Below are 26,771 nucleotides of genomic sequence, written 5' to 3'. Positions count from 1 at the left end.
AAGGAATGTAGAAAAATACTATGTGAACAATTTAAACCACAATTATTATTATTATTATTATTCGCGCGTTGTGACAGTTCTGTTTTGGTTTTTGCCCAAAGCAGTTATTTTCTACTGCCTAGTTTATGCACTGGTTTGTTATTCTCCAAATTACAGGGAACTACACGACAAATAAACGATGGGTTCTGATCATCTAGTTAGAAACACTGGCGGCATTGACCTCTTTTATTTTGAAATAAGTGACCGGAAGTGCCTCCTGACAGCCGCAAGCGGATTGGCTCGCGGATCGGCTCCCCTGTCGTGCTAACTGTTAATACTTCCATGGTGCTAAACAGGTAGCTTATTAGCTAGTTAGCTCCTCTACAAACATCAAACCTCGGCATCAGAGAAGAAGGGGGACTCCGGTGAGATTATTTTCATGTTTTAGTTTGATGCACTGAGTCGCAGCGGGTGGTGTTTGTTTGCTCCGTGGATTTGCAGTAACGTTAGCTCAGCGGCGTTAGCGACCCTGGGCTAACCTGTCATTTTAGACCAAAACACGCGGATTTATCAGAGAACATAACACCACCAACAACCATATGACTGCGTGAAAGGGCCACATGCAGGTTGCCTACTAGTTAAAGTTTGCATTGTGTTGAAAATGGAGCAAGGTTACATCATAGCGTGCCTGGAGAGCAAACGACAGGGAGATTAGCCAGATGAGCAGCTTTGGTTAGCGGCCCCCTGTTGCTAGGCAACCGGACACTCCAGTGGGTTCATGGAGTAAAGCCTCTAATTACATTAGTGTGGCAACCGGGTCCCACACGTGCCAACTCTGCTTGCTTTAATGACTGATTTGCATATATATATATATATTCTTTTTATTTTAAATGATCTCATCTAATAGGATTTTAACAAAGATACTGACTGTCACACTGTTTGTCTGCACCACCCTGACTGTCACAGGCACCATGTTGGTCCCCATATTCACTCTGAAGCTGAACCACAAGATAAACCCTCGCATGGTGACCATTGGCAAGTTTGATGGGGTCCATCCATGTCTCACTGCAGCCACACAAGCAGGAAAGGTGACACATCTTTTGTTTGTTTATTTATTTCAGTCCTCCGTTGTGCTGAAAATTAGATGGTCAGTGTGGAAGACAAATTAACTACCACCTCCTTATCTTCTCGGTGTTTAACTACAACACACATGCCTGTTGTTTTGGCCCACTCTTGTTATACCATTGTGAAGTGATCCTCTTCACCTTTCTCCATCTCTCCATTGTAATTTAGTAACTTTTACATACAAAATACAAGTGGAAAATGTGTAAGGATGATAAGAAGAGTCAAAGAAAAGCCACCCTCTATATAATTAAACTGGACTCTCTATGCATTAAAGAAGTGCAAATATTTTGTAAATTAATGCTACATGACTAGAGAAAACAGAGAAAAGGGCTGTGGTATACCATTTTGCTCAAAAGGTAGAAAACCTGTAACAACCAGAATGCACTGGGCTTGTTGCCTTCCACGGCGACGAGGCAGCAAAGCTGGTGTTTGTACACCGGCTTGCTGGAGGAGGAAAAAGTTCTTTTTTGTTGTTTGTAGACAACATCTGTTGTCTTGGAGAATGTAAAATGTTGATACTGACCCATACCCGAACCTTGTCCTCACTGGAAATGGCGTGCTTCCCCAGTCGACTGTCCATAGAGGCAGGCATACACAAAATGCAAATGTACAATCTGTTGTTCGAACAACAGTCCCAGAGCTGGCAAAGTCAGACTTTGCTTGGCAAATTAATGGGGACCTCTGGGTGCACAGGGATTTGAATATTGCTCATTTGCACATACTACCCACATTGTAATGATATAAAGCTGGTTGAAAATCTGTAAAGAAGATATAGATGGAAGAATTCACACTGTTTCTCTTTTTCCGTCCCAGTCATTCTTAACCCATAGGGGTGGCAGTGCAGAGTAAAGCCTCTAAAAGACACGGCATATGACTTTTTTCTTGCACAATTTATAGCAATGGCTTTGTGTGCAAATATAAAGGTCACTGTTCACTGTTATAAACAAATGGAGTGACACTGTTCTCTCTTTCCGTCTGCAGTTTTACTCACAGCTCCTACTGTTTTGTCTTCCTGTTCTCTGAAGGTGTTTATCCACAATCCCCATGCTCGGGGCCAGAGACCCGCGACCCACCGGCTCAGCCAGAGCGCCCAAGACTCTGACATCTCTCTACTGAACATCAACCAGGCGGTCAGCTGTCTGACGGCAGGAACGCTGGGACCGAACACCACAGGGGACACACTGCTGGTGGGATCCCAGACCAACCTGCTGGCCTATGATGTTCACGATAATGCTGATATATTCTACAGAGAGGTGGGTGGAGTTCACGAGATATAACATTGAGTATAGGTGTAGGTCATATATATTTTACAGAGAAGTGGACTGGATATGATGCAATATAGTTCCATTCATTCATTTTCACTAAAAAAGCAGGTTGATATAGTAGAATACACTATCAGTGTTCACCAACAGAGGAGCTCTGCAGCCTCTGTTACGGTGTATTTTGTTCATCGCTGGTCTTCTGGGAGAAAACAGCATGTGAAAAGTTGTGAATGTCAGACATTCACATCAGTTCAGTGAATGCAGCATGGTACGTTTGATTAAAATACGAAACTCATGTAATGATGGAAATCGCAGACTGAGCTCACCAACAAAATTGAATCAGCTGATCTTCGGACTGAGGGCTATCTGTTGTCCAAATGTTATCTCAGCTCTTAAAATTTTTTGATATCTTGCCCACAAACAGAAAGATTTGAAAGTAACTTTATTGACAGAAGTAAATCCATACATATATGTTGTTCTGAATAGTTTTAAGAGGCAGGGGAGAAGGCTGCGAGTGATAACACTCTACAGTACACACACAGATGGCACATTAACCAATATTGTCATTGTGCAGTGATGAGTTTATTGTATAGAAAAGTGCTTGTGTGCTTCCCTTGAAAGGCCTTGTTTCTGTGTCTGCTGTGTGGGTGTAGGTGACAGATGGAGCCAATGCCATCGTGCTGGGAAAACTCGGGGACATCCAGTCTCCTCTCGCCATCATCGGAGGGAACTGCGCCTTACAAGGCTTCGACTATGAGGGCAACGACCAGTTCTGGACGGTATGAAGTGAGATGTGATAATACTTAAATGTCAGATTTGCTTCATAATATGACACACACACATTTCAGGACTATATACGTTAAACATATAAGTTTAAACATGTGCTGGTGTAATGCTTTAAATGTAAATTCTCTCTAAACCTGAATTCACAAATGCATACTACATAGCTTTTACAATGTGTATATAATGGTTGTTTCAGAAATCTGTTTTTCAGTATTTTTGTTTTCTTTAATCACTCAAGCAATTTTGCATTCTGCAACCTGCTTGAAGAGTCATCACAGAAATGTTTGACTAGTCTGATGAAAGGTCTTCATGAAGTGTCTTGTTTTCAGGTAACGGGCGATAACGTTAGATCTCTAGTTCTCTGTGACTTCACTGGAGACGGGAAGAACGAGGTGAGTGTTGAAACTACACACAAGATGTACATGCAAGACACAAACATTTGCATTAGTTATTAATCATTAATCACATAAGGAACACTGTCATCTCTTGTGTGTTGTGTCTACAGTTACTGGTGGGATCTGAGGACTTTGATATCAGGGTATTCAAAGAGGATGAGCTTGTGTCTGAGATGGCTGAAAATGAGGTAAATGGATGCAGTTTGTTATACAATCAAATAATGTGCTTTTTTATTGTCTTGTTGACATGCTGTATATGATGTTGTGTATTATGGACAGTAACACAATAATGTTTGTACTGATCTTTTGCACTGGTAATTGTAATCTGCAGTAGGTTCTTGTATCTGTCTTGAGTTGCTGTGCAGCAAAATGCCATTGTTTTACTTAACAAGCGCTCCCTCTGTGTGTCCCTCTCTGTGCAGACGGTTACCTCTCTGTGCCATATGCACGGCAGCAGGTTTGGCTATGCTCTGGCTAATGGCACTGTGGGGGTTTATGACCGCACTGCCCGCTACTGGAGAATCAAGGTACTACAGCCGTTCAGTGCAATGACTCAGTTCAATAGAAGTGAGGGCTGATTTTACAAGATTAAGACTGACTACAGTAAATCCAGGTTACATCTTTAGTGTTAGATGACTTAAAGGTACAGTATATATAGCATTTTAAACTTCTATGTATCATTGTCGGATTGATCATGATATCTTATAACAAATGAGTCCACGTTCAAGATGACTGATAGCCTCATGCCACTGGTGCTGTGAGTGCTGGTGTTTCCCTGTTGTTGTCACAAAGACAATTTTTGATTCTTCAGTCAAAGGCTTTCTTTTCCACTGTACTAAAGACAATTAATAGTGTCTAACAGATTAAAGCCCTTGCCTTTAGAATATTACCTACACTATATCATTGTCATTTTACTTATGAGAGAATAGCATAATGTCTGCCGCAAGATGAGACCATCGTTGTGAAAGTCAGTGTTTCCTCTGTGTATTCTGGGGTTCCATCGGGTACAGAATGTGCAGGACTGACTTATAGCACAAAGGAGGAGCCTCAACCAAAATAATAAGGAAACGTGCCTCACTCTGCTTGATTGTAGCATTGTGTTGTATTACATTGTAGCAGAACAAATACACAGACAAGCCCAGATGCTGCCCAGTTCCACAGCAGCTAGTAATCTGTGTAACATCGACTGTTACTGCAGTCCCTGCAATAGTCAAGATCACATCATGTCAAGATCACATCATTTATCTGTCATCATTTGTCTTCTTACTCAAAAGTGAGTTTGACAGGAGTATAGATGCACGCTGGAAACTGTATTTGAATCTTCCTTTAGCTCACCGTAACTGTATACAAAACTCCACATCTGTAATAAATTGATTTATGGAATGTATTGTTTTGTTTAATGTTCTGTGTGTGTGCCGAGGTGCTCTCTCTCTCTCTCTCTCTCTCTCTCTCTCTCTCTCTCTCCCTCTCTCTCTCTCTCTCTCTTGCACACACACACAGTGAATAAGGTTAGACTTGTTTCATAAGATTGTGCATGTATAATGTGTAGGGTTATATTCTGCTGGTTTCTTGAACTGTACAAAATACAGCATCTGTACCTTGAATGTGTGTAATGAATAGATAACCTCACCCCCAATTTCCTCTTTAATAATCTCTCTTCTTTTTCTCTCTCCAGTCTAAGAATCACGCGATGAGCATCCATGCCTTCGACCTGAACGCCGACGGGGTGGTGGAGCTCATCACCGGCTGGTCCAATGGAAAGGTCAGTGCACGACCTCATCAGGGGCCTCTTGGACCCGCCGCTCTCACTCCTTTCCCTTTTTCTAGCTGTTAATTGCCCTTTGATCTCATTCCCCATTTGTTCCAGATTGACGCCCGCAGCGACCGCACAGGCGAGGTCATCTTCAAAGACAACTTCTCCTCCTCTGTGGCCGGAGTGGTGGAGGGAGACTACAGGTTGGACGGACAGAAGCAACTCATATGCACCTCCATAGAGGGAGAGGGTACGCTGTGTGTATGTCATGTGTTTATCTGTGTGTGTATATGTTCATGTATAACAGGATATATAATCTGTATGTCGTGTATTTGCAGTCCGTGGATACCTGCCAGCCAGTAAGGAACTAAAAGGGAATCTGATGGACTCCAGTGTAGAACAGGACCTGGTTCGAGAGCTCAGCCAACGAAGGCAGAACCTGCTGCTGGAGCTTCGCAATTATGAAGAAAATGCCAAGGTATTTAAATTGAATGTGGATTTAAAAATCCATGAATTTGACTGCAACAGCTGGCTCTTTTTTGGAAAAGTTCCAAGTTAGTTAATTGTCTGGAGTTGAACACCGAAGTTGAACGAGTCCTTTTATTGAATCCCAGTCTGGTCCCAGTCTGTTTGTCAGCATGGTGGATTGGCACAAGCATTTGGCACTGGCACAGTTCTCAAAATTAAATGAAAATATTTGTGGCTCTGTCCTGTAGACTGAAGGAATGTGCACATGACGAATAAACACTTAATAAAATAGCATCATGTAAAAGTGCTGTGTTTAAGATTTTTTTTTTGTGCTTTTTTTCACCAACAAAAACAAGAACAGATTCGATGTTGGTTTATATGCAATAAACTGCTTCCATACCACAACCCTGGATCCAAAAGATATGAAAAGTTAAAGCACTCAAACACTGTCACATTGCCTCAGGGTGTGTCGGACACAGACAGCGGGATGGGAGTGATACCAGCGAACACTCAGCTCCAGACGGCCCTGTCGGTCAGACCTGCTACGGAGGCCCAGAAGGCTCATATAGAACTGAGCATTTCCACACCAAACGGTAAGCCGCATTCAGCACCAGCGGTCAGAATGTGTAATTTTGAGGATTGATGTTTCAGACGCACAGACAACCCCCCCCCACTTTTTTCCCTTCAGAAACCATCATCCGCGCGGTGCTGATCTTCGCAGAGGGGATCTTTGAGGGTGAGAGCCACGTGGTCCACCCCAGTGCCCAGAACCTGTCAGGCTGTGTCCGAGTCCCCATTGTCCCCCCGAAAGACATACCAGTCGACCTGCACATCAAGGCCTTCATTGGAGGGAAAAACAGGTTGTGTGTGTGTGTGAGAGAAAGAACGGAAGGGAGAGATGACGTAGGAGCATCAATGCATCATGATGCATTTTTGGCCAATTTTGCATCAGTGCAGGACGCTCAGTAGTTGTAGTAAATACTAATTTTATTGACACATCAAGTGACACGTTGATTTTATGACACATTATTAGTGACAGATTAACATTCAAGCAGCAATCACACTTTTGGATTTTACGAAATGGAAAGCAAAACGGCTTGAAAGAACTTTGGCAGTCTGTAAGGAGTGCTACACAAAAATTAAAAGTGAATAAACAGACTAAGAAAGCGAGTAAATACACCAAGATGTTTGTGTTGATTGGAAATAATCAATATGAATCACTAATATATTGATGATGGTTAATAATTCGCTGTTACTGATTGGGTGTGATTGATTAAAGACCTCCAAAATTGCCAGATTTCTATTTCACAATATTTGGCTCTTTGTTTTCATCTTTCTCCATCTCTCTCCCTCTTTTCTTCCTCTTCTCGCCTTTTTTTTTTTTTTTTTAATTTCCCTCTCCAGCATCCAGTTCCATGTGTTTGAAATCACTCGTCAGCTACCTCGTTTCTCCATGTATGACTTCACGGTCGACCCCTCAGCTGCCCCGCCCACCGGCAGGGTCTCCTTCAGCATCAACGACCGACCACAGCGGGTAGGCCATCCAGTCAAGTCCACATTTTTTCTTTTTTTTTACAGTGCATTAATGCCAAGAACATTTAGACTTGATTAATTAGCAGCTTAACTGACCTAATAAATCTAATTAATTATCACTGAGCTCGGCTTTCTGGCTCCCTCATTGTTTAGAACTGGAAAATGCTATCAACAGCTGTATGTTTATATGGTGTGTGTGTGTGTGTGTCTGTGTGTGTAGGTGGTGATGTGGCTGACTCAGAACTTCCTGCTTCCAGAAGGAATAGACAGTCCCAACATCACATTTACTTCATTAAGGGGAAGAGGACTGTTGTCCATCAACATGGCCAGCAATGGACAGGTAAAACACTCTCTCACACACACAGACACACACACACACACACACACACACACACACACACACACACACACACACACACACACAAACTCAAGTCACTGTTCAGATGTCTTGAATACACTTAGAATACAGACAGAAAAGGATAGCTGCATGAAGCACACAGTAATTAATGAAGTGTCACTTTATTTTACATTTTTTTATGGTGGCAGCAATATTACAGGCTCTGTGGTTTTTGGGCTGAACAGGAACATTTTTATTTTATCATGTGTAACCTTTTAAAATAAAAAATGAATTGATCTTCACACTTAAAAATACAATATCAATCAAAACAAAGGACTTTAACATACCACAGTTTGTTTTACAGGATGGAATATACCATGTACAGCACAAAAACTAGGTTTTAGCTTCATTTCTGCACTATGGTAGCATAATGCCCATAATAGCCAAATAGAAATGGGCTCATACTAAACTATAAGCCTATTATAACATAGGACACTTTGTTTGTCTAACTAGTTTCCAAGTATGTTGAAAGAAAGTTAAATATATTTTAATATTGGCAATTAGTGTTTCTATTTCTGTGTTAAATACACTTAAGAAATTATCATTTACCTTTTGTGAGGTATAAACAAAACAGCGCTGTATGTTTGAACCAAGTTATAATGGCTTTGCAGCAGTTCAGGTGTTGCATGAAGCAGTAAGCCATGAATCAGACATTTAATTAATCCATCCCTGCCTCGTCCAATCAGATCACCCTGAGCACTGATGACATCGACCTGGCCGGAGACCTGGTCCAATCGCTGGCCTCCTTCCTGGGCGTAGAGGACCTGTCAGCAGAGGCAGACTTCCCTGGCTACTTCGAGGAGCTGCGCACCACGCTCACTGAGGTCAGCCCTCCTGTCCCTGCTTTTAGTTTTAAGAATTTTTGGAGCGTTTCTGCCAATTAATAGGGATGTAACGATCCACTGATCTGGATCGATGTGTCAATTAAATGATCGATGATCATGGATGCAAAGTGATAAGAACAATCCGTATAATTTTTAAGATAACATTACGCCTTAATTTGAAATAACCATGCTTGGAAGAGCTAAAAAATAAAAATAAAAATAAAAATCATATATTTTAGTTGCTTTTTGCGAAGCCCCTGAATTGAAACAAAATCATATCTTGGCAGACTTTGTGATATCAGCAAATACCATATGATATCATGTCCAAACAATATCTATAATATTGTACTGTGATAAAAGTATGATTTACACACCTAATAATTAGGTAGGATTCAGTAAAGAGTGACAGGAAAGATGTATGACAGATGCAATTAGTTGTTTTCAAACCTGCAGTGTCTCAGATACACAGTCAACTCTCTTGTTTCTGCTGAGACACAAAGATCACTGAAGCCTCCTTCCCTCCTCACCATTTCTTTCCTGCTTTCCAACAAATCAATTCTTTATTTTTCAGGGGAGAGAAAAAGATGCATCTAAGTTGCTTTGCATGTGAAGGCAAAGGGTTCTGTGTAGTCCGTCAGAGGTGAACTGCAGCCATCACTAACATGTTCTGAGGCTAATGTATGTTGTAAACCTCCATGTTGGACTGTCTCTGCGCCAGGTGGATGAGTTCCACTCGGTCCATCAGAAGTTAACCGCAGCCATGGCCGACCACTCCAACTACATCAGGAACATGCTGGTGCAGGCCGAGGACGCTCGCCTCATGGGAGACATGTGAGTTACCGCAGCTGCACGCCATCCTGTTCAGTGTTCACCAGAGTCACTGTTTCTGTGTGTGTGTGTGTGTGTGTGTGTGTGTGTGTTTATTATGAGCTTTACCTGCCGAAAGACTCGGCTGGGCCAAACCTTTTGCACACTGTTGCAAAAACAGTGGAGCCAAGAAAGACCCATTAAATTCACAGCAGCATATGATTGCGGTATTTAATGTTTTCCATGAGCCCAACGCCACTTTTATCACCTGAAATTCACTCTTATTTCTCTCTCTCTCTCTTTCTTCCTCTCTCTCTCTCTCTCTCTCTCTCTCTCTCTCTCTCTCTCTCTGCAGGACGACGATGAAGAAACGTTACAGAGAGCTGTATGATCTGAACAGGGATCTGATCAACGAGTATAAGATCCGCTCCAACAACCACAGTGCTCTGCTGGCCCGCCTCAAGTCCGTCAACCAGGCCATCCAGAGGGCTGGGAGACTCCGAGGTAGGCCTGCGTGTGTGTGTGTGTGTGTGTGTAAGATACACTCTAACAAGTACAATGCTACAATTAAATTTTTGAATGTTTCAGGTTCAGGTTACAAGCCGACCTTAAAATTCTTTGTTTCTCCAGCTAACGTTTGTGCTTGGGCTTTAGAAGTCATTTGAAAGATGTTTGAAGTTGGGTTGTATAACAGTTTTTTTTCTGCAGGGACTATTTTCTGGCGGAGGTGTTCAGTCTGTAGTGTGTTTCCAAGTGTTACAGAGAGGAATGCTGCCTTTTGGGTCACACGGTTATGACAAAAAGGCAGACCCATACAATAAAAGGCAATTTAACAAACTAATTTATTAAAGGAGTGCCTGATCAGACCGTGGTCTTGTCACGTCTCCCAAATAAGTCTCTCTCTCTTTCTCTTTCTCTTTCTCTCTCTCTCTCTCTCCCTCTCCTTCACTACTCCATCTGTCGCTCTGCCTCCCTTCATCCTTCCTTCTCTTCAGTGGGTAAGCCCAAGAACCAGGTGATCTCCGCCTGCCGCGATGCCATCAAGAGCAACAACGTCAACGCGCTCTTCAGGATCATGAGAGCCGGGGCCGGCTCCTCCTGAGGGGGGAGAGGAGGGATTGAGACCATCAAAAGGGACAGAGGGAGGCTCACGTGAGCTCGCCCGATCCGTACCAAATCGCTGCACAGCATCATTTCCTCCTAAAGCCTGAAACAAAAGCTGCTTTGTGGACTTGATAAAAAAGGAAGACAGCAGGATGGTGGGATGGGTACAGTGGCCCGAGTTTCTCAAGCTAGTCTTAGCCTAAGTCTAGTCGCTGCCTCCTTCGCACCATTAACATTAGAATCTGATCACATTCTGCTTAGTGAGGACAAGCTCATAGAGAAATAAAACCACAGGCTTAGTGGACTAGGGACATTTCCATCTGTCTGCCTGGCGGTGAGACTGTTGCAGAGCACTTGGTGCAGTGCAGCTGTGTGAGAGTTAAACCTGAGTAATGTAGGAGTCAGCAGTCCAGAGACAGTGATGTTTAGAGAGTCCAGCTGGACCGAAGCAGGAACTGGAGCCTTCTCACAAGCCATTTCCCCGAAAGCATGAGTTCCAGCTGTTGCACAGAGATGCTCTGAATACAACCGTACAACTCAGTGATGACTGCTGATGTCACTTGAAAAATCTTGCAACTCCAATACACAAGTTATATGCTGACACAGTGTATTTTAGATCATGCATTCTGCTTTCCAGCTCAGTTCAGATTCAGCCCAGTGTCCCGTGCAGCTTCAGGAGTACTTCAGCTTTTTTTTTTTTTCCAGGCGGAAATGCGAGCTTGCCTGCTAAATATTGAGACTTTAGGAAACTCGTGCAAACTGTTTCCCCCACAAAGACGTGAGTGTGGTGGGGAAAAGATCATCTGCAGGATGCCTGTGTGACTCAGCAGACTGAGTGGTGTTTAGAGAGAGTGCAGCTGGATGACAGGCAGCAGCTAGAGCCCTGCGTCTGGCAGAGTTGTGCCATGGAACGGACCGGAGGCCCCTGATCGGTCCACATCATCTCAACTCGTTCGGGTGCAGATCTCTGCTGCCAGCTGCTGTGTGTCCTGTTTGTAGCCAAAGAAAACTATTTTATTTTATCTTTGTGAGTGTTGCAGAGGACCAACTGTGTGGTGTTCGTGTTTACCTTTTGTAGATTGTGCACAGACGTTGTAAACCTTGTTTTGTGTTTGTGGCAGAGAATATTATTAAATGAATTTATGATACGTTTTAAAAGCGTGTGTTGTTGATTCACTGAGTTTGGTGGAGCGTCATCGTTAGGGGGCTGACTTCCTGCTCAGACAAGCTGGCTTGTCAGCTCATCTCTTTATGAGTTTGGCCACAGGTTGTGCACAAGTATGAACTTTAGAAAAAAAAGATTGTCTGGATGATAAAAAGGGAGAAATGAGCCAGCTCTGACTTCTGAAACCCCCGGCCAAACGTTTGTTTTCCCTCATATATCTTCCCTCCTGTCAAACAGCGTGGAGTGGCTCTTTCAAACAGCTGAACAGATTTGAAGCCCAGAATCTGCAGCCCCGCTTCAAGCTCCATTTCTCCAAAGCCAGCACAGATATCGAAACTTCCTGAGAGTGGTCTCAAGTTTTAATATTTATTTGCTTTGCCCAAAGGCACTTCAACTGTAACTCAAGTGTTTCTCCTTCATCTCCTGACCAAGATTTGAACCACGAGTCCCACAGTCACCAGACCGCTTTGTCCTTTGGACCAGGTGCCCAGTTAGTGTTTCACTGATTTAAACCACATGAGCTCACCTCCCACGTTTTTAACGGCTGTGAATCTGGAGCGATCGCACAAAGAACCTCAGCAAGCACGGTTTTAACTGCTTTACGTGTTTGAAAAGTGTCCAGCTGCACTGCAAAAAAATGTCTCAACAAGTCATTTGCTCCTGTTCAGCATTAAAATCGTGTTTTCCTGTAAACAACTGAAAAATATACCAGTGTGATGAGACCAACCAACTTGTTTCCAATGGTAATCAACTTGTTTCAAGAATCTTGACTTATTTTCTTGACACTAGTGGTATGATCCTCCTTAGTCTGCCTTGGTTCAACATATTTAAGCTTGTTTCCAAGAAAACTAATGAAAAAAGTGAAAGTGCATCACTGCCAGAGGGATTATATCATCCTTCTGGCAGATTTATTCACTTTTTTTTTTAACCTTGATTTAAGATTAGATTAAGAAAACACTGAGTATGAGACTAAATGGCTTGTTAACAAAAAGATTTTCTGCAGTGTGCAAAAATTACAGTACATTAAGTACAACTGCTGCACTCCAGTTACAACCATTCATCATCATGCACACAAACGGGAACACAAAGAAGATGACGTCACTTCCAGGAACACAAAATGTGATGCTTTCTCCTTGTCATCTACGGCTTCTAAAAGTAACAAAAAAAAAGTCAGGAAAAAATATTAATTCCTCAGCAGGATGTTGATAGTGTGTAACAGTGAATATACAAAAAATGTTAAGACATTTTCCCTAAAAACAAATTAAAATTTAAGCGTGGAAAGGATGTTGAAGAGTAAAATCATGTATAAACCGCCATTTCCAGATTTTGGACATGCCTCTGCCATATGTCACTTTTAAAAGAGGATTTTTGATCATTTCAGCCCAACGGGATGCGGCACCTTGGATGAAGAAAAGAAGGCTCCCTTTCATTTCTAATAAAGATTTCCATTTCGCTGCATTCCTGTCTGTCTTCCACCTATATATTCTGGCTTTTTGTGCAGAGCAGTATAGAGTCTGCCCAGTGAGAGGGACATATGGTTCAGCAATGAGCCAGTCCACCATCATAAATCAGTATTACTGCTGTGTGTCTGTGTGTGTGTGTTTTGCAGGGTGACTGTGGGCCTCTGGCTTGTAAAACTGAATTTGACCACATTTAAGTACATTTGCTCATTTATTTCACCACATTTGTTAAACTTTGAAGTGTAGATTTGCAGGGGACAAATCCTTCCCAATATTTGTTAAGGGTTAGTTTGATTTAGGCCGTTGTGTATTCCTCCTCCTCCTCTGCATCTCATCCCTTTCTCTTGAACTCTTGAACAACCTCCTGCCTCACCTCCTTTTTTTTGTGTGTGATTTCTACTTTTCTCCTCCCTCTCTGCCCCTCCAGCATCTCCACCCCCCTCATCTCATCATACATCTCTCCCAGTTTCTCTCTCTCTCTCTCTCTCTCTCTCTCTCTCTCTCTCTCTCTCTCTCTCTCTCTCTCTCTCTCTCTCTCTCACCCTTTCCCCTCTTTCCTTTTGTCTCCCATCCTCCCAGTTGCTGTGCTGGCATCTGGCTTGTAGTTGCTCCCCTCCAGTTAAGTCACATGGGCAGGCCTGTAATGGGGAGGAAAATGCTGCCTTCAAGTGCTCTTTGTGAGCTCCTCCTTCTCAGTTCTAATTGCAGCACAGTACACATTCAACAGCTTTCTGGTTGAACATAAGTGAAAAATCAACCCTGCATGAAAGGAAGGCCATTTTCTCATTTCTTTATTCATTTATTTACTTCCTTCCTCCCTTGCTTGCTTGCTCACTGACTTACTTTATTTAAAATTAATCAACTAACCAACATGTAGGCGTAACTACTCTGTGCTGCAGTGGCAGACTTTCCATCCATCCATCCATTTTCTGCCACTTACCCGGGACTGGGCTGCAATGGTAGCAGGCTGAGGAGGTCAGCCCAGACAGTCCTGTTCCCTGCCACATTCACCAGCTCCTCCTGGGGGATCCCAAGGCTGACATACATAATTCCTCCTGGCATGTCCCAGGTGGCCGAATTTTGAGGGGGAAAAAATGCACATCTCAGCAAGTAAGTGCCGTTTTAACAGTGTATTAGACAAGAACTGTGTTGTACATCACTTTTATCATCAGCTTCCAGGCCCTAAAATGCCACATGGGACATCTTGAGCTGCATTCATGCCACACTGTTCAAATGACTGGATTTGGAAGTCTTCATGTATTCATTCTTGTTTGAAGCCACCAGGATGGGCTAATTCCCCACAAACATGCACTAAAGCGAGGGAACCAAACACTAAGATGACGACTGCTATTGAAAACTCTAAGTGCAAATGTGTCCTAAATAACATTTATTTGAAATGCAAGTATAGTTTCTTACACATATTGTTGTAAAAGCCAAAATGAGGAAACCCCTAATCCGCATCTTGCCTAAGTTACACGTATGCAAAATTGGGAGATACCATTTCTTTCCCAGGGTGTATAAACTTTGTTCGGTCGCTCAGTGTGAAATCCGTGATCATGGTATTTCCGACAGCGCTTAAATGCATGAGGAGGGCCGCAGCTCGTAAAGAGGCTCCGTGCCAGTTCCCCCAGTAAAGAGTTAAAGAGTTCTGCTGCTTTCCAGTTTACAGACTCTCGTGAACAGCTACGCCCCCCGGACGCTGGAACTAAAGCTGCTCCTTCTCTCTGTGTCTGTCACTGCATCTTTCTCCCTCTGCAAACTTTGGAAACTCTTTTCTTTTCTTTAGGTCGTGCATATGCGTGTGTGTGTGCATGTATGCATGTGTGCGTACGCATGTGTGTGTGTATGTGTGCTTGTTGCGCTGCAGCTCCAGAGCCCCGGAGGACAGAGGTTTTGAGTTTGGTCGTGGCGCAGCGCCGTCTTTTCTTGCGACCTCCCTCTCTCTTTTTCCTCCTGGTAAGTTTGAATGACTCGCAGCCATCGGGTGCATTGTACACACACCAGGATCCGAATACCAGACCGACTCGTTATCGACGGAGTAAAACGTGCAGCACATGTTTGGCAAAAGATCGCCTTTTACGCACGGATTGCGCACCAAAGATTTGAAGTAGTGGAGAAGTGGCATGGTGGGTTTTGAGCTTTGCAGGGGCGAATAACGGCTTGTCAAGGAGGCTAGTCAGGCTACCTACTTTAAAAATATGAGTGTCATTATTGCCAACATGTAACGTGTTGACGTTGCACCCACACAAACTCAATGTACTCGTGTGTTTATTTTGTTTTGTTTTGGTTTGTTTTGGTTTAGTTTGGTTTTCTGCATTCTTTTCAGGGCTGTTCTAAACCCACAGCGGGCTGTAGCTGAGAAAAATAAAACTACAAATTACATTAAGATAGGACTCTTTTTCAGGAGAAGTTTCTGAAGATGGAGGTGTCATACTTTCCCCATCATTCTAATTATCACTGTATGATCAGAAAGTGGGCATCTGCACTCTGAGGTCTTAAAATTCAAGATATTTCTCCTCGCTGCAGCCTTGTTCCCTCTGAACAAATGATCCCAAACTGTGAAATAAGATAAAAGGATGCAGGCTATACAATATCAGACAGCAGCTCTGCATTTTGGGCACTATGTTGGGACACAGTGTTCTCTAATAGAGTTGGTAACCGGCCACTTACATAAGAACTGACACTCCCCCTCCTGCACGCATCCCAAACTGGGAATCGATGGGAGAGCTGGGATGGGAATTTCTTTGCGGAGACTTTCGAGGATTATTTGTCACTTTGACATCAAACCGTCAAACTTAAGACGATTTTTAAAGTCACGGCGTTAGAAAACATCCACAAGGTAAGTGTTTGCAGAGAGGGGCGCAACATCTAGGAAAGTAGTTTCCTGTGTGAGAGATGAGTCAGATGCTGCATCCAAGGGTCGGGGAATAACTGATGACCACATAGTCTGACTGTAATGGCATCACAGTAGTCTGGCTAAAATGGTGGCAAATTGACTAATATATTGCAATAAACGACATATTTAAATGGCAGATGCTGACAGATAACATAATGAGACACAGAAAGATCTTGCTGGATCATAAAAAAGCCTGTTGACATGTTTTAAAGGGAGAAGGGGTGTTGGGTTTGAAACCATTCAACCATCAGAAAATGGTTTATAATGTCTGACACTAGCAGTTCAAGTGATTACACTGCTTCAGAGTTACAGGTCATGAATTCAAATATTACCTTTTGAAAATGCCAAATGGCCAAAGTAACTTAAGATAATTGGATCACTGAGGCTGAATATTCCAAAAAATTATGCTATAATTTGGAGGTTTTAACCAGTCATTTTTCTTTTCAGTGTTTGATATATTTTATTCAAAGTAAAGCAGCATCCATGTAGGTAATCCACTGTATGACACCACAGTAACAGAACTGTTCTTTATAGTAAAAGTTTTGATCGTGTTGGCAGAAAAACTGATTTGTAGGAGTTATGATTCGTTAAATCCTTTAAACAAACTGGGATGATTGGCAGTGTCTACACTGCATCTCACATATCATGTGACCCTGGGTCAGATTTTGAAGAAAATCAGATGGATTGCTTTACAGCACAAAATGAGAGGGGGGTTCTGTTTTTCCAGCACAAATGGAGTTAAAGCTTTTAGAAACTCTGGCAACGGCAGATGGTGGAAGGAGTGAAAGGCCATTGGAAAAAAAAAAAAAATCCTCTGTACGGTGACAGAAAAAATGAAACATATGGATCTTTAGCAGGGAGGGGGAAGGCGGACAAGAACCTGCATCTGTCCTGCAACAGGAAGCAAAAGGGTTTTATGGGAAGGATGGTCTCAATTTTGAGGAACAAAATTAAAAGCATCCGTTACGGTTTGACACAGTCATGGTCTGTTTTGTTTATGGAAATTATGCCACAGTTGAAAACCAAAATTGATGTTTATTCTTGGGCACTGCTTTTATTATTATTATTATTATTATTATTATTATTGTTGTTGTTGTTGTTGTTATTATTATACAAATCCAAATGGACACACATATTAACACAGAGCAAGTGTATGAAAGTGCATTTTCTATCATGCAGCACTTTGTAAGACGATTGGTGAACAGGCTCAGGATGCAACCGTCTGTCTTATGAAGGGGGGGGTGCCTGTCACATCATAAAGTTTTAATACCAAAGACAGGAAATACCTCAAGATAATCTGGTCATTAATAATGTTTTCTCTCTGCCAGAATTTAAGCACATCAGGCTTTTCTAACACAGAATTCCTAATATTTATTTCTGGAGATTTCACATTTTGATGACTATTATTTCTTGCATTTTTGTTGTTGTTGTCCCCCAGGATCCATCTAGGACGCACACTGCTGCCTGAGGAGAAAGGGAGGGGAGAGACGGGGAGACGACGTGACTCCTAACGCATGACAACGATGGACGGACATCTGGCACTGATATGTGGTCAGACATTTGCATGTTAGCCACTTTTGTTGATGCTCTCATCCGGAGCAACTCGGAATAAAAGCTACAAAAATGGAGGGGAAGTGTTCTGGCAGGCAGGCAGTCACGGACGAGGCGATATCTAGATACGAGGCCGAGAGGGGGAGGGAACATCTCCGCGTCTGTTGGTGCTGAGGATGCTGAGGATGCTGCGGAAGGTGGCGATGATGAGGAGGCTCCTCCACGTGAAGGCAGACGTGATGTGCACCGTGCTGCTGCTGGTGCTGCTCTGCCTGCTGCTCTACGTCCAGCAGGTGAGGACGGGCTTGAACTGCGCAGAAAGAAGACCTCCATTCAAATCTAGTTTTGTAAGAAAAAAAAGCTTTTCTGTCCCCAGGTGCTGCTCTCCTCCGGGTGGGACAGAAGCACATGGAGGCTGGAGGTCCAGGGCTCCACCAGCTCCAGCCGGACTCTGCTGGGAGCCAACGGGAAGACCAGGACAGCAAGTGGGGCCGGAGGAGGCCAGGAAACCCAGGTGGTGTGATCGTCTGACTCAGCGTCTAATGTTTCAAATGTCCTGGTGTGTGTGTGTGATTCAAAGTGGCTTCACTCTGAAAGTATAACACTGAATTTGCACATGGAGAGTGTGGTTGGAGGAAGTTGTTTGCTGCAGTTTAATCGTCTGCCTGGAGGCTGGTGTCAAACAGACATCTTCTTTACATTGTCCTGCTCTGGCATCATGCAACTCGATCATGCATTTTGTGCATTTCTACTTTATTAGACAGTCAGAGACAGGGCAGAGAGAAGGAATGACATGTAGCAAAGGGTCTGTGCCAGATTCAAACCTTGGCCTCTGCAGCTCGGCCTCCTTTGATGGACAGTAGTCAACTTTCATCTCGGAATCTGAATCTCGGAACCTGAGTGGTGCAGGTTCTGATGGAGGATCTGAGGAGGCCTTCAAACTAGATGAAAGCTTATGGTTGTTGCTGCAGGGAGAAAATCCTCCATCATCAGGTTAAAGACGTTTGTACCCATGAGAGAGTCCAGCAGCAGCAGCAGCAGGCAGTTTTCCACCAACATGAATAGGAAGAGGTGAGCCTGTGTGGAAATCAGTCCTCTTTACTGTTTTGAGTGTGAAGCTTAAGAGAGAACAGCAACATGTCAGTCTGGCCAGCGTCCTGCAACAGATGGACTCCATCTCTGATAAGGCCTGCTGGCAGAGGGGAGGGGAGAGCACACACAGGCCTTTGAGGTAAATTAACTCACCCTTGTTGTTGACGATGTTCAGCGGTGAACCTGGGACTTTCCTTGACCTGGGACTTGCCAGAACCGGTGAAGTTCATATTCTGCCTTTTGTTTCCTTTTCAAACTGCATGGAGAAGCAGGAGTGAAGGGCAGGAGGAGGTGCTGCATTAAAAATCTTGCTCCTAATCTTTTTGTAGTCTGATGTTATTTTCCCCACTTTTTGGCTTTGCACTGGATGCCCAGCTCTCCCTAATGCAGTGAATTTTTTCCAAATACTTTTTTTTTTCATTTCAAACCACTGGTCTATAATATTTCATTATAGCTCCATAATATTTTTTATTATAGATGACTGTTTCTAGCAGATGAGTTGAGCTGCCACTGAAAACTGTAAAACTTCATTTAAAAGCTGATAGAAGACTTGAGGTTCCCAGATTTACCTCGCAGCAGCCATGACGTGATTATGCTGCTGAGCAGAAATCCACAATCAGGATCCAATGGACGGACATCTGGCAGTGATCTGTGGTCAGACCTTTGTGTGTACTGTTTGAATGAAAGTACATGTGTACGTACAGAGCGAGGCTACAACTAGTGATTATTTTCGCTGTCAAATAATCTTTTCATTCTTTTTTTTTTTTTTAAATGAATCATCGACTCTATAAAGTGTCAAAAATAATGAGAACGGCTCATAGGAACTCAGCAGAGCCCAAAGTGACGTCTTAAAATGACTTCATTGGTCTGATCAGCTGCCAAAAAACTCAAAGTATTAATTTTGAGAATGATACGAACGGAGTAAAGTAAGAACAACATCTTAGTGAAGCTTGAATGATCAAACGGCAAGGATTTTTCTTGTTCATTACCTAAAACAATGAATTATTGCGATTATGACTGATTTTTATGTCTTTGTGCTAACAGAATGATGGACTAATTGTTTCAGATAACTCACAGGCACATATGTTTTATTCAAAAAAATCAGGAAGAGGAAAACGTGAAGCATGCCAAGCAGAAGTTAGGCTGCCATTCATTTTAACTTTCCTCAGAGATGCCTGTTTCTGCTTATGAACATAAACTTGTAGTGTATGTTCAGTCGGGTTACATCTAATTGTTATAATAAACGTCATCCTCCTTCTCTCTCACCTCATTTGTCCTCACTGACAGGTCTCATCCAGCCCTCAGGAGCCACAGCTGCCTGCCTGCAAGCCTCAGTCCAAGCCTAAAGCCCCTAAAGCTCCTAAATCCAAGTCCAAATCTCAGGTCAAACCCAATCAAACGTCCAAGGGGAAATCGAAGATGAAAGTGAAGAGTTCCCGTAAAAATGTCACACCAACCAAGGCTGCTGCCAACCCTGTACCCACGCTGCCGCCGTTTGACTTTGACAGCTACCTGAGAGAAAAAGACAACAGAAACTTTCAGCTGCTCATAGACCAGCCGGAGAAATGTAGCGTCGCAGGAGGAGGAGGAGGAGGAAGCTCCACTGCCCCCTACATGCTTATCGCAGTGAAATCTGTTGCAGCAGACTTCGAAAAGCGTCAGGTAAAATCTGCCATCTGTTATGCTTTTGCCAAAAAAAGTATAATGGGATAAAGCGGATGAATATGTTATGGATAAATACCTGGTAATACACTCTCTCTTTGCATCTGTCAGGTGGTACGTCGGACATGGGGTCAGGAGGGGCTTTTCCAAAACGGCGTATCCATCCGGACAGTTTTCCTCCTGGGTATTCCCAGGAACCAGAGCTCCCTGCCTCTGTGGGATCGGCTCCTGGCCTACGAGAGTGAGGCGTTTAAGGACATCCTGCTCTGGGACTTTGAAGACACCTTCTTCAACTTGACGCTGAAGGAGACACATTTTTTGCAGTGGGTCAATTCCAGCTGTCCCGACGTCAGGTCAGTGTTTACAGGATTGATCTGGAACAAAAGCAGATCTGAGTTTTTGTGCTTTGAGACTTGTACTTGATGGATTTTTCCCGGTTTTCCCAGATTAGCAGTAAGGTCATGCGTTCTTGTGCAAGGTGAAAGTTAGATCAGAGCTAAACCTTGGCTATAATCGTTTTAAGACATTTTCATTTTATCTTAGTTTGCCTAAAGTGAGAGTCATGTAACTGCACTGGCTTCTGTCCTTTGGTTGACAGGTTTATCTTCAAGGGCGACGCTGACGTCTATGTGAATGTGGAGAACATACTGGAGATGCTCCGGGGTCAAAAAGCGGACGAGGACCTGTTCGTCGGTGATATCATCTTCCACGCTAAACCCATTCGTCGACGCAGCTCCAAGTACTACGTGCCAGAGTTCGTGTACGGGGCCGGTCTGTACCCGTCCTACGCCGGGGGAGGAGGGTTCGTCATGTCGGGACACACGGCCCGCAGACTGAGCTCTGCCTGTCAACAGGTGCCTCAAAGTTTGAATACAGTTTTATGTGAGAGATAATGTACAGCCAGCTGGTCATCACTAACATCCAGCTTTGGTAGAGGCTGAGCGCCTTTTTGATTTATCCCAGTTTTCTTTCATTTTCTGGAGATAGTTCAACCTCCAACCATGTGTCCGATGTTACATGTTTATGAATAAATTCAAAGTAAAGTCGTAATTGGACTGCAATTCTTTAGCGGTTTACAATATTTGTGCGATTACTGGACAACTGCACTTCCCCCTGAGCCACGCCGGTTACGTGATAGTCGTGTTGTAATGACATTTGGATCCAGTAGGAGTCGCTGTTAGCCAATTTGATTTTAATGGCAGTAAGTGGACCATATTTTCTGCATGGAATGATATATCAAGCTTGAAGTGATGTTCGTAGCAGCGGTCGATTATCAGTAACGATTGTCACTGTTCAGAAATCTTGGACTGCAAAATGCCACAATGCTGCATCCCCATCTCACAAAGCTGGGTTATTTTGATTTTTTCCTCTCCAGGTGGAGCTGTTCCCCATCGATGACGTCTTTCTGGGAATGTGCCTTCAGCAGATAGGCGTTAAACCATCACGCCACGAGGGGTTTCGGACTTTCGGCATCATCAAACCCTCTGCCGCGCCCCACCTTCAGACGTTCGACCCCTGCTTCTACCGGGAGCTCATGGTCGTTCACAGCCTCACCGTACCTCAGATCTGGCTCATGTGGAACCTCTTGCACGACCCCAACCTGAGCTGCCACAACAGGACAAACCCGACTCCTTGGCCCTTTAAGTGGAAGGGGAGGTTGGGAGCGACGGCGGGAACGCTGGGAGACGCCGGACAGGAGGCAGCAAAGGAGGAAGACTACGATGAAAAGAGGGTGTTTGTGACGCATTAGTCTCTGGCCAGGTCAAAAACGTTAGAACGCAGGATCCTTGGCCCACTGAGACGCTCGTTCCATCAAAAGCACCTTTGGTTTATAGGAGTCTTGAGCCCAGCTGGCAAATCATCTGTAGTTAGATCAAGATGTTGAAAGAAACCACATTGGATTTTGGGGGGAAATGAATTGGCATAGCAAAAATGTTCGGCTTTTCAGAGAGGAAAACAAATAGGAAATTCAGTCTTTCACCACCGGACTCTGGTCTGTCTGTTAACAAGGTCTGTGTGAAGGGAGGCCTTGATGTGCATGGAAGAGCCCGGGGGTGTCCTATAAGAAGGCGGTTTGCCTTGTGTGCGTACAGATCGGCATTTTGACATAATCACATTGATGGTTGTATTGTATGGTTTGTCATGTTTTGACACTAATATGGTGAATCTGGATTTGTGCTCTTCATGATAAGTTATTTCAACTAGCTAATGACTTGTAGCTGGTTAATTTCCCTTATGATTTTTTTTTTTTTTGGCATTTCTACTTTATTTGAGAGTCACAGTAGAGACAGACAGGAAAGGCAGGGGAGAGAGACGGGATGACATGCAGCAAAGTGCCTGAGGTCGGATTCGTACCCAGGACACTGCGATCAGGACTCAGCCTTAACCAGGGGAACATGCTTTTATCTGCTGAACGACGGGGATGTCCCACAGATGGAATCTTTTTGGTTAAAGTGGTTTGATGAGCAACGGCAAAAGGTAACGAATGTCAAGACTTTTGAATGTTTGAATGTTTAATTATAGGAATGTATTTTGTCTCATTTGTTCACCCGGAGACTCAGTCAGCCCCGACGAGATGAGCCACACTGAGCTCAGCTGGGTTTAGTCCTAACATGCACATCGTGAGTCGGCTCTGCTGATCTTTTCGAGGCACAACAAACTCTGCTGACCGCAGCAGAGCGCAGAAAATACAACAAGGCGCCCTGTCTTAAGTGTCGATACCGCATGATTTATTTTGTTTTGGACTGACACCGAGAAATGTGGGACATTTCAACGGATCCTGGAGGAGGTTGATGCAACTGAATACATGCAACTGAATACATGAATGGGGAGACGTGTAAATGGATCTGCGGGTGTGTGACTGAGACTGCAGCACAGCGGAAAATGTTAATGTCTTGACTTTTAATTGACTTTGTGCACAGCCAGCGCTGGAAATGGCTGCGTGTATTATATGACTGGGGACACAGTGGAAACCATTCATGTTCAGACTTGGAATAAGCGTGATGGGAAAGTGACAAGCTGAGACTGAGCTCGCTTACATGTTCAGATTTACGCTGGAGAGTCCGCACATGGCCTGTAGCGTTACCTGTTCCCTGGAGGAACAACAAACGCAGCCTGGATGGGAACCGGCTGCACTCTAGACAGCAAGTGCCTTAGGGGACCCAATGTGCTCTCACACAGTTGTCTTTCTCTCTCTCTCTCACACACACTCACACACACACACACACACACACACAAACCCTCCACTTTTAGTCTGTGGTTTGGGCAGCGCAGCATGCTGTGTACTTCGATTGGGGACACTTGAGTTATTCTCTTATTCGTCTGGACAGGAAAATGCTTCCTGCTTTTTTAAAAGGTTCAGGTCCTAACCTCGTTCTCTTGTCAAAATGCTGTAAAGATGCATCTGTGCTCTTAATATTCAAAATCAGCTGCATTCACATTAAACGCTGCAGGCCAGGAGACAGAATCCAGTTCCATGATCCTGCCTGACAGCTTGGCGAGCCTGCACACATATTGTTCTTATAGACGGCACGGATCACATTAATGTGTTCGGGTTGAAGTGGCTTTGTGCTCTGAGTGTTAGCCGGTGCCTTTTTTCGTACAAACACAGTCAGCTCACGTCGTCAGCTCGGCTTTTGTTATGCCAAGGCAGTGGTGCTCATTCTTTTTCAATAATGTTCCCACTTTGAAATATTTTTTTCAGTCAAGTACCCCCGATCAGTGCAAGAAAAAAAAAAAAAACTTGCAGAAAAACAAAGATTACATAAAGAGATGCAGTAAAGCTCCAACAACCTGATACTGAGGAGATTTTGTTGTTTCTGTTTTTGTTTCTTTTCCTCTTCTCTCTCCTTGTTTTCAGCTGTATTGCTTCAACGTTTCAAGCACTAGTCCATTTTCTGGATTTTTTTTTTTTTTTTTTTTTGTCTTGTCTTCCTGGTCAAAATGAACAGACGACCCCGGCAGCAAATTTAAACCACAAACACACACATTTGACACCTTTGGGAAACCCGGAGGGAAAACTGAATAATAAATAAAATGTGCTTTAACAAACTTACATTTACATTTTTTAATTTAACTTATTATAGCATAAGCTAATTATTTTAGGAATTATAGATGATGGATATTTTTTGAATTAACGCCCATGTACCTCCTGCAGTACTCCAACGCACCCCTAGGGGAGCACATACCCTGCCATTTGAGAACCACTGGTGTTCAGGAGTTCAGTTCCCAGGTCTAAAATAAATTTGATTTTTGAGAAATCACCAACAACTTTGTTAACAAGGTGAAAAAAGCTCAATGTAGATAAATTACCTGTCCGGTTTTTGCACAGAATGAGCTCCCGCCTCAGAGAGCAGCAGATCTGAACAGGTGCAGGTTAACTGAGTGTGTTTTGTGTGTGTGTGGCACGAGCAATTTGCAGCCTTGCCAAACACCGTCGGCGCCAGCCCGTCACTTGACCTGTCTCTCCTTCAGTACCCAGCAGTCTGAACTATGTGGAGCTCACTGCCCCGTAGGGAGTCTCTTTTTTTTTTTTCTTTCCATATCCATCCATGTTCAGTCAGGAAGTCAGAGGTTCATGGTCAGAGCTCACGCCAGGCCATAACACAGCTGAAAAGAGCAGAAATGATCAATGCACAGTGTGGAAATTCACTTCACAGCTTAAGATTTGAGGGGTTGTAATATGTTGCAGCAGAAGTGAGTCATCGTGCATAATTCAGAGCTCCTTTAGTGTATTTCCATGTCTGTCTGTGGTTTCTGGACTGCTGAGCAGGCAAATGAGGCTGGTAAAATTGTGGACTGAGATTCCGCAGTGAAAAAGTGCTGTCAGAGGATTGTACATGGTGTTTAAGTGTAAGTGTACGCCTCACTGATGCTGAGTGTGTGTGTGTGTGTGTGTGTGTGTGTGTGTGTGTGGAGGGTTTGGCTGTGGGACACCTGAGCTCACTGTTGAGTCTTCTGGAGTGTCAAGGACTCTGCAAAGCCTCTGATGATGTGCAACAGGACAGATGGCCGCTGCATGTGGAACTTGTGGAAATTAGGTAATCATTCCTTTTCAGTGATGTACATCCCATAATAAAAGGTGACTGGTGAGGCTCCTGGATTACTGAATGCCCCTGCACCTCCACTACATTTGTAAAAAGCCGATTTTTTTCTCAGGAGATCCTGATATAAATGATGACACACAGGATCCGCCCGTGTTATCGAGTCCCACCACTGGTTAACACGAGAGACATGATGCCGCCTGCCAGATGTGGCGCTGTGCTGTGAGAAAAAAACATGATGTGGTTTGGTATTTAAGGGGAAATGGATAAAAGCATTTGCAGGTCTTAATGGTGAACGCTACCGTGAGCCAAATGTCAGCTGACATGCCTTTTTTTTTTTTTTTCAGCCAAATGTCAGAAAAAAAAAATGGACTGCTGGATATTGTACATGCCTGCCTCTGCCTGATCCAACTTAGGAAATGACACAAGAAAGATTAAAAAGTTCTTAAGTAAGTGCAGTTGTTCAATATTTTCTTAGTAACTGTTTCAATTCATACACGTTTCTTTAATTTTGCTTCTTACCAACCTCTCCAACTAGGGCCTGAATTAAATATCATAAATTTGTTTGAAGGTGTGTTATGCCAAATTGAGGGATTGATTGAGTTAAGGATCATGTGCACTTAACTAAAAAAACATGTAGACTCAGCCATCAAATTTTGTACTTATTCCTTTTTTTTTTTTTTTTTTTTTTTTTTTTTTTTGTCATTCAAGCAGTTTTTTTCACCGCAGTTTTATGTAATGTACCTTTAAATCTATCAGTGGCTTAGCTTTTCACTAGGAATTTTAAGACAGGTGAACTTTTTTCAAAGTGCATACACATTTGAGAATTTTTCTCTTGGAAACAGAAGAAAAGAAAACTTAAGAACCGTTTTGTGCAGCTGCAGTTAAAGGTGCAGTACGTATAACTGTTGATTGGTTTAAGTGAGAACCTTTAGACTCTTCACATCAACAAAAACATGGAATAAGCTCATCATTTATCAGTGAGCTGATGAGAACCAGATCGATTTGAGTCTTCAGAGTCCTCACTCAAATCAATCCTCATCAACCTTTCATGGTGTTAATCTGTCCTGTGGTGTTTTGTGGGCGAGGCAGTGACTGGACGGATGTGCAGCGAGCGTGAAAAGCCAGAAAACACCCTGAAACAAAACGGCCCGATTGTTCAAATCCCCGCCAGCTGGACGGTGACTCTCAGGAAAAGCCCGCTGCTGTCTCACTGCAGCTCCGTCTACTGTTGTGCTGTTGTCATACAAGTCGCCGACAAAATATGCAAACGCTGTTATGACTAACATCCTGACGGGCCGAAACAGAAAACAGATGAGGTCTGATTTAGCGACGCTCTGAAAATGTGCAACAGAGCAAACCCAGTGACACCAAATTAGAAGCACTTAGAATCTGTGTGGGAACGTGATCTGAGTTCCTTGGTGATTTACAATAGATCGTGCTGCACAGCTTCAGTCACTGCTGTTTCCTATC

The 26,771-nt window shown here is 43.4% G+C and overlaps 2 protein-coding genes across 3 annotated transcripts; both read left to right on the top strand.

Annotated features, from left to right (window-relative positions):
• Positions 1-274: 274 nt before the first annotated feature.
• bbs2 (Bardet-Biedl syndrome 2) lies at positions 275-11,586 on the top strand. 2 transcript variants are annotated; one of them, XM_030054393.1, is made up of 19 exons: positions 275-404; positions 647-649; positions 941-1,067; positions 2,130-2,357; positions 3,020-3,145; positions 3,479-3,541; positions 3,655-3,732; positions 3,967-4,071; positions 5,220-5,306; positions 5,412-5,547; positions 5,636-5,775; positions 6,229-6,358; positions 6,454-6,625; positions 7,170-7,299; positions 7,519-7,638; positions 8,382-8,519; positions 9,238-9,350; positions 9,682-9,830; positions 10,322-11,586. In XM_030054393.1, exons 3-19 carry the CDS (start codon positions 951-953, stop codon positions 10,426-10,428), a joined length of 2,139 nt encoding a protein of 712 aa, XP_029910253.1. In that variant the 5' UTR covers positions 275-404; positions 647-649; positions 941-950; the 3' UTR covers positions 10,429-11,586. The 2 variants fall into 2 exon arrangements, with proteins under 2 accessions (XP_029910253.1, XP_029910252.1); XM_030054392.1 differs by lacking the exon at positions 647-649 and having other exon boundaries at positions 946-1,067.
• Positions 11,587-14,709: 3,123 nt separating this feature from the next.
• Positions 14,710-22,431, top strand: b3gnt9 (UDP-GlcNAc:betaGal beta-1,3-N-acetylglucosaminyltransferase 9). The gene is given in 7 exon segments (XM_030053985.1): positions 14,710-15,011; positions 17,390-17,795; positions 17,879-18,065; positions 19,943-20,256; positions 20,368-20,609; positions 20,855-21,110; positions 21,632-22,431. Coding segments are annotated over 6 exon segments (1,491 nt in total). The 5' UTR covers positions 14,710-15,011; positions 17,390-17,678; the 3' UTR covers positions 22,007-22,431.
• The last annotated feature ends 4,340 nt before the right edge of the window (positions 22,432-26,771 follow it).

The sequence above is a fragment of the Myripristis murdjan genome, chromosome 6, assembly GCF_902150065.1.
Source record: "Myripristis murdjan chromosome 6, fMyrMur1.1, whole genome shotgun sequence".
NCBI lineage: Eukaryota > Metazoa > Chordata > Actinopteri > Holocentriformes > Holocentridae > Myripristis > Myripristis murdjan.
Note: the sequence above shows the minus strand (reverse complement) of the source record. Positions and strands in the feature narration are given on the sequence as shown.